At 40.9% G+C, this 17,330-nt stretch overlaps 2 protein-coding genes across 2 annotated transcripts; one reads left to right on the plus strand and one right to left on the minus strand.

Annotated features, from left to right (window-relative positions):
- The first annotated feature begins 1,569 nt into the window (after positions 1–1,569).
- On the plus strand, positions 1,570–4,963 carry cldni (claudin i). Its single transcript, XM_085785375.1, has 3 exons — positions 1,570–1,700; positions 3,229–3,366; positions 4,437–4,963. Exons 2-3 carry the CDS (start codon positions 3,235–3,237, stop codon positions 4,938–4,940), a joined length of 636 nt encoding a protein of 211 aa, XP_085641501.1. The 5' UTR covers positions 1,570–1,700; positions 3,229–3,234; the 3' UTR covers positions 4,941–4,963.
- A 1,095-nt stretch (positions 4,964–6,058) lies between these two features.
- On the minus strand, positions 6,059–16,068 carry coro1a (coronin, actin binding protein, 1A). Its single transcript, XM_085783593.1, has 11 exons — positions 15,961–16,068; positions 14,553–14,756; positions 12,988–13,110; positions 12,739–12,868; positions 11,343–11,524; positions 10,170–10,289; positions 8,723–8,827; positions 8,441–8,586; positions 7,415–7,472; positions 7,097–7,312; positions 6,059–6,448 (listed from the first exon to the last, which is right to left on the minus strand). Exons 2-11 carry the CDS (start codon positions 14,748–14,750, stop codon positions 6,356–6,358), a joined length of 1,371 nt encoding a protein of 456 aa, XP_085639719.1. The 5' UTR covers positions 14,751–14,756; positions 15,961–16,068; the 3' UTR covers positions 6,059–6,355.
- Positions 16,069–17,330: the final 1,262 nt, after the last annotated feature.

Raw genomic sequence — 17,330 nt, forward strand, 5'->3', positions numbered from 1 at the left:
ACCTAAAATACACCCAAGAGCACAGTTTAACGGGGTTTGTTGTCCAAAAAGTTAATTTTATTGGGCTTCACTGTTTCAATACAAAAAAATAAATACAGAATATGAAAACATATATACATATATACATAGGAGAAAATCGGGCTTGTAGAAAAAGAAAATAATAACCCATATCTAAAATGACCAGAGCACTTCATATTCCACTGTGGAAATTGTACATCTTCCTGATATCTGTAATTAACAAAAACAGTGTGTTTCTTGACGGTTTTTCAACTTTTGGCCAAATTTTGTTTTCAGTTTCATTCAGAATCAGAGATGTAAAATCTTATCTTTAGCTGAAGTTTAAATGTGTAGATACACTGTAGCCTACATATTCAGCAGAAATACATTGCTACAACAATGAATACAAACAACATACACAGACTACAGTGGGGGCGTTCTTATGAATTGTCTGTATTTCCCATTTTCAGTTCCTGATAAATCGTGACAGGCATTCTAAGTGCTTTTCCTTGTTATACTGAATTTTCATTTTGACGTTAATGTTTAATTACTTTAGTCATATTTTTGATGCAGCCCTTTTGTGTGTGGTTTATTTTACTGAAGCAGAACAAGTAGTAAAGGAAGTTATATCACTGGGCAGTAAAAACAATACCGACCCTTGATGTGCTTAGTGGTGTAAAATTACAAACACACTGTCAGGAAGAGCTTCCTGTTGTAACTGATCTGTAAGTTAATATCCATGTGTTTGTGTTGCCCTGATCAAAGTATTTCCATCTCTCTGAATGAACCCGGGTTCAAACCTCAATCTATATTTGTCGCCTTATAGGCTACTGTACTATTCAAACCAAAACTATGTGTATGTGTCACTGTCTGAGTCTTACTTTGGTTTCCCAACATCCATTCTCCTCATTTTTTCCTTCCCATGTATGATCCATATGTGAAACCCTGCTCGTGATCTTACGCAAAAAAAATCCTAAACCCACTCAGTCTCAGCCTCCCGACTTACGTCATGCTGGTTTCGACACAGGTAAGTAGGTGTGCAGGTAACAGAGGCAGAGGCTGTATCTATTTAGACTTAGAGAGAGAGATGGGCAGCGGTCCAAGTGATTCAGTTGTCTTTTTCTAGCAACTTGTGATGGATACAACCAAAATGATTCACCAAGGACCATCACTATATCACATAGTCATCACAACAGCATTATACAATACAATACAATACAATACAATAGCCTATACATTTATTCATCTAGAAGGGGCAAGACCCAGACATTCACACCATATGAAAAGAGCTGGTGGTGCTTTAGTCAATATCTATATGACAAGTGTAAAACTGGATTTCCTAACGGTACATAATTGATCAGAAATTACAGTTTCTTTCTTCCTAAACACTCAGAGTTTGTTTTTCTCCTTCCTCTGAGCTGAGGCAGGTTTCAGGTGGAAAAAAGAGGGGGAAACATTTTCATGGGGACAAGTCCAGTCTGGTCTTGAGGTCCTCCTCCCCTCCGCAGTGTAGGCTACTCCCCTCATGTAGCCCGGCCCCACCTCACACCTCACATTCCTCTACATATACCTGCTCCCGCTACAAGACAACTCATTAGAAAACAGCATCTTCAAATCAACACAAGGAAGAAGAAAAAAAGAAGAAAACTGCGTCTAATTTGAAAAAAAAAAAAAATCACAGCAGAAGACAGAGAATAAAGAAGGTAAACCTCTTTTTTTTTACCCACTTTTTACTGAAATGGACTGAGGCTGATCTCTGAGAAGAGATATGATTCTACAAAAGCTTGAAATGACAGAGGATGAAGGGATTGGTCGAGGATTAGTTGACTAGCTTTTATGGGCACCAGCGAAAAAAATAAAATAATAAAAATATACAAATAAACAGCTGTAAGGTTGAAAAAGAGGAAAACTTTAGTTTTTCGTGCAGGGGGGTTTTAATTGAACTTAACATGCATCATCTAATTAAAACAAACATCCATGGGACAGATATTTAAATTAAAACTATGGATGATGTCGAAGGATAAAAATAAAAAATAAGTCTGATTTTAAATCCAGTGACCCACATCAGATTAGATTTCAGTGTTTAATCTGCTCTGGAAGTTTGTGATCTGGGGCGGGTCACATATGCTTAAAAGTGAGATATTTTTGTCCCGGTCTAAATCCAGCACAAGTTTACCCTGCTGCTCCAACCCTGTCTGGGTTATTAGCTCTGAGTTTTTGCTATTTCACAAGATTTAGAGGAGTAATAGAACGAAATGTTTGAACATTTTTATTAAAAAAAAATGTTTCCAGGTGGAGCAGGATTAGGTCTGTGTGACTGAAGAACAAAGGGACAGGGTGTGTCACTGGAAAGATTATTTGGACGCAGAAAAAAAAAGTGAAAAACCAAATTTGCATATTTCATCTTTTTGGTTTTAAATGTATTGTGCACTTTTCCCTCCTGGAGCTTCGATTTATGGGTCAAATTTCTTTGATGTTTTATAATTGTATTCACCTGTTTTTGCTTTCATCATCAAAACATAACATCTATTAAAGTAAAGCAGCAACAATTAAACTATTAAAAACGTTTAATTTGATGATTAAAAGCCGTCGACTCAATTAAAACGGATCAAAAACTGCACCACTTTCCATGCAAAAGCTCATTCTTATCCCTTGAGATTTTTCTCTGGACTTGTTCAATTGAAACTTTAATTTTTCGAAGTTGAATCATAAAGTGATCCTAGAAAAAAAAATTGTAATTCAGATGTTTTTCAACGTGAAGTTGTGAGCGACTGGTTCAGCAGGTCCTGGGTGGAGATCCTGGAGGTCTGGGCCTGTCACGACAGGACCCCGTTTTTAAAAAAACGTAACCTCAGGGCATATTTTCCTCTGAGGACCTGTTGGAGGGAACGGGCGTTCGTCTGAGTGTGTTCAGCTATGTGATCCACAACAGTGGAGTAACAGTAGATCAAAACTGGATACATGCAAAACAAGAGGAGGAGGAGAAAAAGGAAGACTAGACTTAACAAGTGAAGCAGAAACACATAAATAAATATTGTGAGATCATGGGAGTGAGCCAATAGAAAAAAAGAAGGATCCGCCTTCAGGTGAAAGAAAGAAAAAGACATAGAAAATCAAAATAATAAAGGAAATTAGAGACTGAAAACAACAGGAAATGTACAGACTGAAGAGTAGAGAGTTAAACCTGTTAATAATCTCCGTCCTCTCTCTGTTTTTTTCTCTCTTCTCCAGTAAAGGATGGGCTCCTCGGCAGTTCAGATCACATGTGTGGCCATCGGGGTCCTGGGCCTGGTCGGGGCCATCGTCTGCTGTGTGGTTCCTCGCTGGAAAGTTTCCTCCTTCACCGGATCCAACATCGTCATCGCACAGGTAAAGAGAAGACACTACACCACACAGTACAACAATGTGATGTTACTAAGTGATCATCATCATATTGTAGCCTACTAAATATGCAAATAGTGTGAGTCATATGTTAAAAAAAAAAAGAAAGAAAGAAAGAAAGACACATAGGACACGTTCTTTATAAGGGTCGTTGTAAAAATGCTCCTTTGTACCTACAGCCATCTGCAACTCTTCTGCAAAATGGTCGATGAGCTTCCAGACACATAATTTTCCCTTTGGGGATTAATAAAGTAATTTATATCGTATCGCATCGCATCGCATCGCATCGCATCGCATCGACCTATTTGCTCTTTTACAAAAATTCACTATAAGTTTTCTAATGCTTAGAAAACCTAATCAAAGTGTTGCTTCTGAAGTATTCAGGAAATTAGCTCCAGTATTAATGGTAAAAAAAAGTATAATTAGAAAAATATAGTTGAAGTGCATGGTTAAAAGTCATATTTTTATTTATTATGTGATTAGATTATTATCACTGATGATTTTTCTGTTGAATAAACTGTTGGGAAGTTTACTTTCTCATCACAGTGCATCGTTTTTCTCAGCTCGTTGTGTTCACACAGGCATAAAGTTGCATTAAATTGAAGTATATCTGTGTATTAGGGCTGGGACGATATGCTTTTCTCCCGGTTCGATTCTTCTACGATTTTTCGGATGGCGATTCGATATAAATTGCGATTCTACGATATTGCCAATTCTCTCGATTTTTAGTCTGCATTTTTAACATTTATCTGCACACAAATACTGTAGAAGCCTATAAATTAAAATACTCCATTATAAAGTGAACTTAAACCCATTTCAAAACCTGTACTCTCTAAAAAAAAAGGCAAACAAATGCGCATTGCACAATATTTCAAAAATTTCAACAAAAAAAAAAAAAATTCAAAAAAAAAAATCGATTTTTGAAAAAAAAAAAATCGATTTAAAAATCATCAAAAACGATATCGCAATATTTATGTGAATCGATTTTTTCTCCCACCCCTAATGTGTATGATATGTCACATGACTGACGTCCTGCTTCTCTCTCTCTCTCTGTGCAGAGCACTCAGGAGGGCCTGTGGATGACCTGTGTGGTGCAGAGTACCGGCCAGCAGCAGTGTAAGAGGTTCGAGTCCGTGCTGGTGCTGACCTCCGACCAGCAGGCCTCTCGGGCCATGACCATCATCAGCGCCATGCTGAGCGGCCTCAGCGTCCTCGTCCTGTTCTGCGGCGCCGACTTCACCACCTGCGTCCAGAACGAGGACGTGAAGCCGAAGATCAGCCTGGCGGCCGGCGTGGGGCTGCTGCTGTCCGGCCTGCTGCTCATCATCCCCGTCAGCTGGTCCGCACACAGGACCGTGCAGGACTTCAACAACCCCCTGGTTCCTCAGTCGCAGAAGTTCGAGCTGGGGGCGTGCATCTTCATCGGCTGGGCGGGCGGCGTGCTGCTGCTGCTGGCCGGCGGGCTGCTGTGCTGCTTCAGCCGGCCCCAGTCCGGCGGCTCAGGAGGAACCGCCAAGTACTACAGCAACGGAGCCTCAGCCCCCAACAAGAACTACGTGTAGAGACTCGAGTCTGACAGACAGGGAGGGGGGGGATGGGGGGGTTAGGTGGTGAAAGACTGGGAAGAAACAAAGAAACGTCTCTGTAAATACTGAATTCTTATGATAAAAGCTTGTTCTGGGTTGTGCATAACGCACTGCAAAAACTCAAATATCTTACCAAGAATATTTGTCTTATTCCTCGTCAAAACAAATCTCATTCTACTTAAAATAAGACTCATCACATAAAAAGTAGCTTGTTTTTAGACACTTTTTTTTACTTCTTTCAAGCATATTTTCACTTGAAATAAGTAGAAAAATCTGACAGTGGAGCAAGTTTTTCTTTCTTATTACAAGCACAAAAAACTTGCTTTCACTGGCAGATTTTTCTACTTATTTCAAGTGAAAATTTGTTTGAAACAAGTGAAAATTATCTAAAAACAAGTACATTTTTAGGTGATGAGTCTTATTTTAAGTGGAAAGAGATTCGTTTTGACTAGAAATGAGACATTTTGACAAAAAAAATAAGACAAATATTCTTGGAAAGATTTTCAGTTTTTGCAGTGCGATATGAAATGCAAATTAAACTTAAAACATTTTATAACAGTAGAATTAAAAAGGTTAAGGACATTTTTCTGAAACATTTGTATTCTCCTTTTTCTGGCTTTTCATGAAACATTTAAAGAACCACACAGAAATTTGTGAAAATATCAAAATGTAGGCTATTTGTTGGAAGAAAAATGATTTGATAGGGAAAAAAAATCAGATGCACTACTAGTGTCTTATATATTTTACATATAGTTTGGGTCAAACCAGTTTGCTTCTGTTGTTCATCTTCACTTTTGTTTGTTTCTCTTTCACCTTTAAGGTTTTTTCTTTTAATACATACAAACGGATAGATATCTATACAAGGTCGGAAGAAGCTACGGGAGAATGTGTGTGCACTTCTCTGATGACAAACGTCCGCATGACATTTCACAGCATTTTATAAAACTATTGTTTATCTCATTTTGTTTTGTTTCTCATTTTGTATGATGATGATGATGATGATGATGAATGCAAATTATTAAAAGTTGGTCAAATTTCAAATGCGTGTGTGTCGTGTGTTTTAAAAAGGAAAAAAAACCCAAAAAGTCCAAATGTAAATTTTGAAACACAGAAGACTTTATTTCAGACTAAAAGCATATATTAAAACAGGGAATTTTTAAAAAAAACTGATCAAACCAAATAAACAAATTCAAGCTTCGAGCCCCCGCCCTCCCAGAAACCGCTGTAATGACACCTGTTGCCTGTTTCCCTCCCTTTGTGTGACGGTAATCAGAAGTTTCCTCCTCCCTCTTCTCGTCGTCTTTTTTTTCGTTGTTGTCGTCGTTGTCGTCGTCTCTCCCGACTTCTCATCTTAAAATTTGTTTTTTTCTTGATTGTGGAGCCTCTCTGGTTTAATGCTTGCTCTCCAGCTCACTCACACGCTTGATCAGTTCCTCTACCGCTGCTTTCAGGTCCTTCACCTCCTTCTTCAACGACTGAACCTCCTGAAACACACAGAGATTCAGAGTTTGTGAATTGTTTTAAAGTAAAAGTTAAAATAGTATTTTCAGCATCTGACTGTAAAGCTACTCTACATTCATAAGAAGATATATTTATGGTTTTAAGAACGGAAAACAATCTCAATATCTCCTCTCTCAGCTTCTCCATGGAGCTCTAGTAACAACAGGTTGATGTCAGCCAATCAGAAGACAGGAGGCTCTGAGTCTCTCTTCTGATTGGCTGACTGTCTTTTTTTTTTTTGTTGGACCGATTCAATAAACAAAAAGAGCAGATTTCAGAACAAAACACTCAGGGAAACTAAATCCTGTAAGTGTTGTATTGTGGGTCCAGGTGGGCGGGGCTTGGTGACTGCTTCGTTATGACATCACAAAGTCACAGGAAGTCCTGACAGCTGGTGTTAAGGCTCAGTTTCTCTGTGCAATTTCTCTGTGGAGTGAGGCTTTGATGCTTTTCGCCATATTAATATTACAGTAACCTTGGCCTGATTTATAATCAAACTACACATGGACATCTACCTTTATACACCATGGGACCTTTAATTACACATTTAATCTAATACGATTCACAGTTTTTTTTTATTTTTAAGCCTAAATCCAGTTGTTTTCTGTCAGTTGGTGTTCAACATGTCTCACCCCGCTGCTGTCCTGTTGACTTCCAGCAGAAGCAGTCGTGGTCTTCAGGAGACTCTTGTGCACTTTGAACTCCTTGGTCTTGGTGGTTGTTGCGAACCCGTCCTTTAGAGATATGAGAACAGGAGGAGCCTCTTTTCCCTGGAACCACTCGTCGGCCTCGACCGACGGCTCAGGACCGATGGTGTCCGGGTACAGGTCCTCCTGGAACAGATCGGACTGCACAAGGAGAGGGAGAGTGTGTTAGATGTGTGTTAGAGACAGAAATACACAAACGAACCCAGACCCAACAAACTCGGATCACTTTGTTTTAGACTTTACCTTACGTGGCACCGTCATGACAATGGGTTCACATTTCCTCTCGAGGAGTTTGTAGAACCTGAAGACAGAGAAATTCATTCAGCTTTTTCATCAGTGGGTCAGTTAAAGAGGAAAGTCAAGTCAACATATGGTGGTTAAAGGGATACTTCACCCAAAATCGATAATTTTGGAGAACTTTCAGAGTTATCAGAATGCTTTTGGAGTTCCGGGGGGGGTCCGGCTGGCAACGGATTTTCATATAATGGTGCCGTATAGAGTTCACGTTTGAATCGTCCAAAACACACACTATGAAACATCCTCCATACTGCTCGTCTGTACTGACCCAAGTGTCCTGAAGACACGACATGAAAAAGTTGTTCGGAAAAACTTAATGTGATCTCTGTTTTTAGCCTTGTTGTAGCAGTAGCTCCCAGTGGCTGCACGAGATTTGCTGCGAGATGTTCTTCTGTGTTTACATCATACATCCAATGGTTTACAACGACGAACGAACATCTCGCAGCAAATCTCGTGCATGTGCACAAACATCAACGCAGCCACTGGGAGCTACTGCTACAACAAGGATAAAAACAGAGATCACATTCATTTTTTCCGGAACAACTTTTTCATGTGGCGGCTTCAGGACACTTGGGTCAGTACAGACGAGCAGTATGGAGGTATCTGGATGTTTCATAGTTTGTGTTTTGGACGATTCAAAAGTGAACTCTATCCGCCGCCATTATATGAAAATCCGTAGCCAGCCGGACCCCCCCTGGAACTCCTAAAGCGTTTTGATGACTCTGAAAGTTCTCCTCGATTTTGGGTGAAGTATCCCTTTAAGTAGGTAGGTACAGTACAATATCTAAAATGTTCCACCATCTTAATTTAGTGTATTAGCATGTAAAGTTTAATGGCTGAACACTAAACACCAAGAACAGCAGTTTAGACTGATTAGATTTGCAGGTACTGGGCATATTCAGATTTACACCATGATTGTCTGGACATTTCTGTCTATTCGAGCCAAAACGACACATGTACAAACGTTGTTACCTGGCGATCTCACACTTGTTGACCTCCAGGCCTCTCTTGGGCATGTATCCCATTCCCTTCTGACTCTCCTTGCTGCTGTACATGGAGAGGTAGTGGACGTACGGAGCCTCGTCTGTCACCTCAAAGTAACGGATACTGCTGTCTCCCTGAGGACGGACGAGGACGTGACATGGACAAACAGGTCAGCAGCTGCACGTGTTTAGGTGTGTGTGTCTGTGTGTGTGTGTGTGTGTGTGTGCAGGTGAGACTGTTATTTCAACACACTGAGTGAGTTCAGCCCACCTTGCCGCAGAGGTAGACGACGCCGGTGTCGGGGTCGAAGAACGGCAGGAGGACGCCGCTGCTGGTGTCGAGCTCCTGCAGCGTCAGCGGCTCCTTGAAGTTTTTCTGTTGACAGAGATTCACACAGAAACACACACACACGCTTCAGTAAAGAAATAAAGAAATAAATAGAAGTAGCTGCTGCAGGTGAGTCAGGAGCTTAATGTGGGTTATTACACAGAAACAGAACCGCCCTTCGTGCTGTAACACGGCGGTGGGGAAACGCAGGCGGAGTAATTACACCCAGTAACTCCCCTGGTTAAAAAAATGACTCACAGGTGCGACTGTCAAGATCTGAACAACGAGACTCATCGCTTAAAACCTCACTCTGCGCTTTTGTTTATCATAACAGTGGAGTAAAAAGCTGTCTCTATGTAGCAAGAGGAGAAGGTTTCACTCTAGATCTGAATTTGTGACACTACAGAGTTTATGTTCAGCTGATTTATATACAGTATAAATAGAAATAAATACAAATTCCCATTCACTTCTTTCACATTTCAAATTTTGTTTCTTTGATTTCTTATAGAAAAACTTCATCAGATGTAAATTATTACACACATCAGATTAATTAGCTCATCTATAATGTGTATTAATTGTATTTTCATGCTAAATAAACAGTGATTCAGCATGTATAATCAAGTATTATATTAAGGAGAGTGTCAGTAAAAGATTAACAAACTGTTCAGATTAATATTTATGCTGCATTTGTACGTACTATGAGTTAAATATGTACGAATGGTTAATGAGTGGGTTTATCTTTTATTATTGCAGAATTAAACATTTATAACTGTGATTAAAATACAAACCAATCAGTATCAATATAGGAAGAATACTTTATGAATGTTGAATTAAGTGTTTATTACATCTTAACTAATGTTTAACTAGTGTGTAATAAATTAGTTGTCTAACCATGTATTTTATTTGTGTCTTGTGTGTTTGGTGTAACTATTCTGCTTTTATGCTGCCGTCTTGGCCAGGTCACTCTTGGAAAAGAGGTTTTAAATCGCAATTAGTTTTTATCTGGTTAAATAAAGGATATTGATTGATATTGATTGTGTAGTTATTAAAAAGTGACACAATTTGACATGTTTTTGGCTCCCACTTCAACACAGACTCCTCCGACACAGATAGAGAGAGAGAGAGAGAGATTTCCTCAGCTACACAAGCTGAATGATCTGAATTTAGTAACGTCTGAATCATGGTGTGATGACAGCTGAGTGAGGGTTGTGTTTATATATTTTTAGGCCGAAGTTGTCAGTTCTGGTCAGAGCGCACCCACACGGCTTCAAGTGAACGCTGAGTTTGTGCAGTAACTTTATTTCTGAGGTTTATAAGACATGTTTCAGCAGCTTGGAGGAGGAAGAATAAGAAAGATGAGTCTGAGAGTTAAGATGAAAGAGAAACTCACCGGATCCCACAGCGCCACCTGCCTCTCGCTCACACGGCTGAAGCCCGTGCTGAGGATCTTCCCGTCGGACACGAACACGGCTCTGACGGGTCTGGAGCCCTCGTGAGGCTTCTCCTTCTCCTGTTGGAGTCAGAGGAGCAGAGACGGAGGCAACAACGCTGTCAACGCTCAGCTCATCATGTCTCACACTCTGGTGTCTACTGGTTTACTGCTGACTGAAGGAAATACCATAATACTGCTGTATAATAATATGATTTTATAAACTGCATATTATTCTGTCATAGAAAAAAAGCCAATAATATCCTTCTTGCATCATGATTATTGTCAATATTAACATGTTGTAGAACTACAAATCTAAATAAATAATTGAAATCGGTGATTATGAATGAGATAAACAAGCAACAGTGATTTTATATATATACGATAATTATATTCAATGGTGTTTTATTTCATACTTCACTAAAGAAACATTTAATCTACTGACTCACAAACTATAAAAGTCATGGGTAACACTTTATAATAAGTACACACTATTAAGCATCATTTATAACATGAATACTCATTAGTATGTAGTTTATAAACACAGTTAAAAATGTTTTACTCATCATTGATAAGCACTAACTGTATTAATAAACTACATTCTAATGAGTATTCATGTGTTAGATATCAGTATTTATTAATGCTTAACTAATGCTTAATAGTGTGTACTTATTATAAAGTGTTACCAAGTCATGATATTATATATATATATTTATATACAATTACACAACAGTGTTAAGGGGGCCATTGTTGGTTAAAAAGACAAACTATAAGGGGCGAGAGGTAAATTTCTCAGCTTCAAAGTCAGAATGTTCAACTTATAAGTCACTATTTTTTATTTTTTATTTTTGAAGATTTGCAACTTTAAACTTGAAATTTTAAGTCTTAAACATGTACTTCCCAGCTCTTTTGGCCCTAATATGAGTAACTTTTCATGTAAGAACACAAAATAATCAAATGTTGAAGAAAAGTTGCAGTTTTGTTTACATTTTAGCAAACTGAATAATTTTAATGGCTTTGATTGGAAAATATGTTGATAGTTTTCCATTATCCTCTGACCATTTGCTTCTTTCTGGCCATTAATTAACTGAAGGACGGTAATGAGGGCAACGGGGGGTGAGTGGGGGCACCTACAGTGATGACGGTGCCCTTGCGGGGGTCCAGCACCCTCAGCATCTTGTCCTTGCAGGCCGTGAGGATCTGGGAGCCGTCCCTGTTCCAGCAGGCGCTGTAGATGAGGTCGGGGTGGACGGTGTCGATCCTCACCATCGCCTCGCCGCACGCCACGTTCCACAGGATGACCACGTTGTCACAGCCTGCGTGGACACGGCGGAGGAGACGGTGGTGAGTGTTAAAAAAAAAGTTAAAATGAAATGCAACTTCAGGGAAACAGTCTGCACATCAGAGTTTATATGTATTTTTCTTCCTCGGCAGGTGACATGTTTTAAATTTACAGAGTCTGTTGAAGCAGCAGTGGCCGCTGCTATGGCAACAGTGAAAAGAGCCACATAATACTATAATAATACAATAACAATAATATGATTTATCACAGATTCAATAAATCAAATGTTTGTCCTGTATATTAACCTCAGTTAGGGAAAGATAACCCAATAGTGTTTTATCTGCTGCAGCACAATGACACCAACCTGACACTGATTACATAACTCTGCTGTCATGGAGTTTATATCGTCTACGCTGGGGAAAAAAAAAGTTTTACATATATATATTCTTATCAATTCTAGGCTGTTATCAGTTTTAACCATGTAGTGGCGACACTGTGATTCAGAACAGCAGCAGAGCGAAGAGCGAGAGGGGCGGAGGCTCTGACCACTTCCTGTTTGACGGAGGTGTCACCGAGTATCACTGAGCAAAGAACATCTGTGAGCTGTCAAACATTCGTCACTAAACCACATTACTGCACGGGAGCTCTCTGTATCTGTGTGTGACAAGGTTATTATAGCTTTCATTAGTTTTTATTTTCATTTAGTTTTTCAGTTTAACAAGTGATGAAGCAGTTTTAGTTTAGTTTTTATTTTTGAGGAATTGATGACTAGTTTAGTTTTTCAGAAAGCCTCTGTGAGACCCCTGAAGATGAAATTCCAAATTTGTGGGATTTTTCCCTTTTAGTTGCATCCCATAATGTTCCTATCGCGTTACATTCACCTGTGGGTCGTACTCAACGTCGTCTTATTTGAACTGTGGCGTTTTCTTCCTGCAGCTTTAGTCATCTCTAAGAAAACTAAACCTAAGCTGATGCAGTGAGGGAAGAGTGTCATTGTCTTTCTCGTATGAATTGTGTGTGAGTATCTGAGTTTTGTTTTATTGTTTATTTTATATCTTGTATGGACTGATTTTTACATGGCTGCTACCATGGCCAGGTCTCAATGGGATTTCCTGGTTGAATAAATAAATAAATAAAATCTGCAATTCAGTTTAGTTTTAGTTAGTTCTGCATTGTTCAGTGTAGTTTTTATTTAGAAATTGTCATTCTTAGTTTTATTTCAGTTTACTAAATTATTTTGTGTGTTACCTGCGCTCATCAGCACGTTGTGGGCGGTGGGGTGCCAGCTCAGGATGCCGACGCGCTTGGAGTGGCCTTCCAGTTTGACGACGGGGTCTGTGAGCGAGGTGATGAGCCCGCCGTCAGGGATCTCCCAGATCTGCTCACACACAAACACACAAACACACAGAGACACAGAGACACGTCCGGTCACGCTGAGGTGGAAACCGAAACGCTGTTGCTGTTGCTGTTGTTGTTGTACTGATGTGAATACGTCACCATGACGCTGCAGTCCTCAGAGCCGCTGGCGATGATGTTGTCGTTGTGAGGACAGAACTCGATTTCCAGGACGGGACCGGTGTGGCCGCAGACGGTGGGGTAGGACATGTCGATACGTCCTGTCTGCACACACACACACACACACACACACACACACACACACACACACACAGACACACACACACACACAAGAGACAAAGAGCAGGAGGGAGAAGGTTAAAACATGGAGGAGCTGCAGAGTGGCAAACAGCTGTGATGAGAGGAGGAGGAGGATGATGATGCTGTGGTGAAGGTGGGAGGATGAAGCTGAACGATGGTCAGCTGATACGAATTCCACAGCTATGCCTCCAATTACTCCTAATTTTCTAGTAACCGGGTTAGAGAGGAGCAGAGGAGACCAGATCCCATGGTTCCTCTCTGGTTCTGTGCAGACGTCACGTCACGCTCCGACTCATCATCATGACGACTCATTTCAAGCAGTTAAAAAACATTTTATAATCAACTAAGCTCCATCGATCCCAACTGAGAGGCTGATTGTGGTTTGTTGAAGCAGATAAAATATATTCACCATCTCAATATTTACCTCCAGATCAGACTGATCCAACTTCACACCCACGTCCCCTGACTCATTGTTTCCCTTGAGAATATTATAAAACTTTACAGAGAAGACTGTGAATAATAATAATAATAATAATAATGTAACTTCTGCAGAGGTAAAAGTAAAGAAAAAAAGAGAGAATATACAGTATGTCATTAAAAAGCAGCCAGGATGAATATATAAGTATGATAAGACCTGCAGCCACTCATCAGTACATCTTGTCTTTGTCAGCAGCTTCTCAGGAGGATGAAATAAAAAATAATTCTTAATGATTTACTGCAAATTTAATGAATGTGAGACGTGGACACATGGATTAAACTTCAATTCAACAGGTGCTCATTAGCAGCTGCTCATTTTAATACCTCCCTCCCCCTCTGAAGGCCTTATAAGGTCATATCAAACTTCCACTGTATTCAGTTCACAAGCCTGATGAAGCTCGTGTCCGGTCGCACACACTTCAAGACGTATCGATGACCGTTAACGAGGCCGCAATGTTTTCAATTTTCCACTTTTTTTTTTTTTTTTTTTCCTTTTTAGGGGGGAGCCATAAAATGCAATAATAAAGAAGTTGCAAACTGCCGCGAACGCTGCTGCTGCTGCTGCAGAAGAACCGTGTTGAGGCCACATCCTGCCCTGAGCGAGCTGACACTGAACTCCTAATATGGTGAAAACTTCTCAGCAGCAGCAGCAGCAGCAGCAGAACAGCAGCAGCAGGGGAGCGAGTGACGTGTAGAAACACTCAAAGTCGGCATCAAACTTCCTTATTCAGCTGAATGAGTGATGGTGACAGGGCGACATTCAAATTTTGAAGCGAGCATGGTGTTAAAACCAAAACCAAAAAAAAAAACAGCTTGCACCAGAGCCGTTGCAGAGATGGTGATTGTGATATTTCTCTTTATTCTTCGAGAGGGAGGGCTGTGTCTGTGTCTGTCTGTGTGTGTGTGTGTGTTTCCTGCTGTGAACGCACCTTGCTGAGGGGCAGCACCATGAAGGCCCCGCCGCCGCTGGCATCCACGATCATGGCCACGAACTTGGGGTTGACGGAGCAGAAGTTGCTGTCCCAGGTCATCTGGGAGATTCGGATGTCATCGTAGCACTGGTCGGCTTTCGCAGCCTGACCGAAGACGTGACGGAACTTGCTGGTCCTCACAACCTTCCTGGACATGGTGAACTGGAGGAGGAGAAACACAAAGCAGAAGCAGAAAGACTGAGGCTGCAGCCAGCAACACAAAAAAAACACAACAAAACAAACTGTGGCCTGAGATCTGACTCCCTGTGTTAATAACGTTGACCTTTCTCTGCTTCTCTGCTGCTTCTTTTTTGATTTCATGTGGAAATAAACCGACAGGCACGAAGCTGACGACACAGCTGAAAGACACGACAGAGAGAAAAAGCTGCAACAAAAAAAAAGAGGAAGCCGAAGCTTTCACAACTGCTTCCTCTCGTCTGTCTGCAACTGGTTGCTCTGTGCCCTTCTCTCTCTTTAATGTGGAACTGTGTGTGTTTGTGTGTGTAGCTGCTGAAATAAATGTGCACAAAGTGAAGTGTTGGAGAAGACGTTTAAAGAAAACCCCCAAAAACCAGAAAATGATGTTATTTATCATCCTCTGGCTGCACATGCTGCCTGTTTTTTCCAAGGAGGATGATGAATTGTACGACGCTGCAGCTACACCACATCCTTTAGAGTGAGCTGCAAAGCCACTAACCTTCCTTTCATGCCTAATTTGTCATTCACGCACTCGTGCTGTCACTGAATTTTCCCACACAGGCATCCATACGTTTAAAAGTTACTGCTTAAGCGCATTATAACACACATGCACGCTTCCGTCCGTTAACAATCAAACCATTTACAGTAAAAAGTTCAGCTGCGAAACAACACAAAGCGTGCGTCATTCAGCCGCAGAACCAGAACAAATCAAGAAAGAAATAAAACTAAAAACACTAAATATGTTTTTGCTTTACCTCCATTTGTAGATTTATTTGACTTCCTGAAACCTGCAGCCGCGCCTTAGCTCCGACTCAGACTCAGAGCCTTCCCTCGGTTTTGCTGCATGTGCATCACAAGACCTCTCTGGCTGCTCTGGAGCCTAATTTAATAATCCTTTATAGAGCGAGCTGTAATTTTATCAGCAGCCTAAATGCATGTTAATAATCCCCCCTCCATCCTTCCACCCATCTCCTATCACTGTGACTCTAGCTGCTGTGATGGAAAACACAGGGCCGGGACAAAGTAGGAAACAATTCACTAAGTTGAAACAAGGCCACCAGAACAAGGATGCTGAGTTTTATCGCTGTTGTGTAATAGATTACAGATGTTTCACAGGTGTTGGTTGAGACAGAGTTAACAGGCAGATGTTGCAGAGGCCTTACTGTACCTGGGAGTCGCGTCGTGGGGGCGGTTGAGCTGAGGGAGGATGAGGATGAGGATGAGGATGAGGATGATGATGAGGCGGTGAACCGAACGCCCTGCCACCAGAATGAGCTCTGCTTCGACGGAGACGGTAGGTTAAAGTACATCAGTCACACACACGACGACGACGACGACGTGGAGAGGAAGTGAGAGTTTCAAATGAAGGTGGAAGTGGGAGGTGTCTCCTGTGACATTTGAAAAAAACACAACAACTGCAGAACACGACAAGAGAGAGAGAGAGGAAAGGCGTGAGGAAGATGTTTCGGTGAGATTAGTATCGACAGCAGAAACGATGAACATTGAGATCGTGTGTGTACAGTGTGTGTGCAGGTGTCACCTTCACGTCTCTGCAGGGACGATGACGATGAAGAGTTGAAGGGAGTTACCGGGTCGCAGCAGCTTCCTCATCATCACAGAGGTGAACAGTTTGGATGCAGCGTCGAGTGAGAAACGATGAGAGAAGATCCAAGAAATCCCTCCATCATCCTCCATCTGCTTCACCTCTGTTTTTGTTCTACAATATTTCTGAGGACCAAAAAATATAAGAAATCTCTTCCCTGAGCTCCGATCTCACAGCTAACAAGCACTGACTGACGTTTTCCAATGATAAACCCAATGTAAACTTATTTACTCTTACTTTGAAAGACTTTGCATTATGGGAAATGTAGGCACCAGTGTTTTTAAGTTGCACCACAGGTCAGGAATTCTCCTATCACCATAATCCCTACAGTCATATAGCAGTAGGTTCATTACCTTTTAATTATCGGTGCATGTTGTTTTGAGATCAGCGGGGCAGAGACGTGAGCTGCTCAGTGAACACAATGGAGGTGAACGGTACAGGTCCCCTGTCCCTCATCAAACTCATCAAATACACAATCCAACAACTCCAAAACGCTCTGGTGGACAAGTTGTGACCTGCACATTCACCACGCTATGAAATAATCATGTAACATTACAAGACAGAGTTGTTTTAGAGACAAATGCAGCCGGAACTACATTCCAGACACGGCTGCTGGGCGGAGTGATTTCTAAAGCACAAGTTGTTCCAAGTATTTGCTTCATGTGTCGTAATGTTACATAATGTTACATGATTATCTCATAGTGTGGTGAATGTGCAGGTCACAACTTGTGAACCTGTACCGTTCACCTCCATTGTGTTCACTGAGCAGCTCACGTCTCTGCCCCGCTGATCTCAAAACAATATGCACCGATAATTTGCTATCCATTTTAACAATAGCACAACAATAACTGTAGCATCACATACTGGACTTGTGAGGACCGGCCATTCACAAAAACTTTTCTCTTTACTACCTGACGACCTGTGTCACCTCTGTG

The sequence above is a fragment of the Trachurus japonicus genome, chromosome 8, assembly GCF_045865225.1.
Source record: "Trachurus japonicus isolate A0001 chromosome 8, Traja_1.0".
Taxonomy (NCBI): Eukaryota; Metazoa; Chordata; class Actinopteri; order Carangiformes; family Carangidae; genus Trachurus; species Trachurus japonicus.

Coding starts and splice junctions, on each gene's coding strand:
- cldni (XM_085785375.1), top strand. CDS start 3,235: ATGGGCTCCTCGGCAGTTCAGATCACATGTGTGGCCATCGGGGTCCTG. Junction 3,367..4,436: donor CCAACATCGTCATCGCACAG/GTAAAGAGAAGA, acceptor CTCTCTGTGCAG/AGCACTCAGGAGGGCCTGTG.
- coro1a (XM_085783593.1), bottom strand. CDS start 14,750: ATGTCCAGGAAGGTTGTGAGGACCAGCAAGTTCCGTCACGTCTTCGGT. Junction 13,111..14,552: donor TGGTGCTGCCCCTCAGCAAG/GTGCGTTCACAG, acceptor GTGTGTGTGCAG/ACAGGACGTATCGACATGTC. Junction 11,525..12,738: donor CAACGTGCTGATGAGCGCAG/GTAACACACAAA, acceptor GTGTCCACGCAG/GCTGTGACAACGTGGTCATC.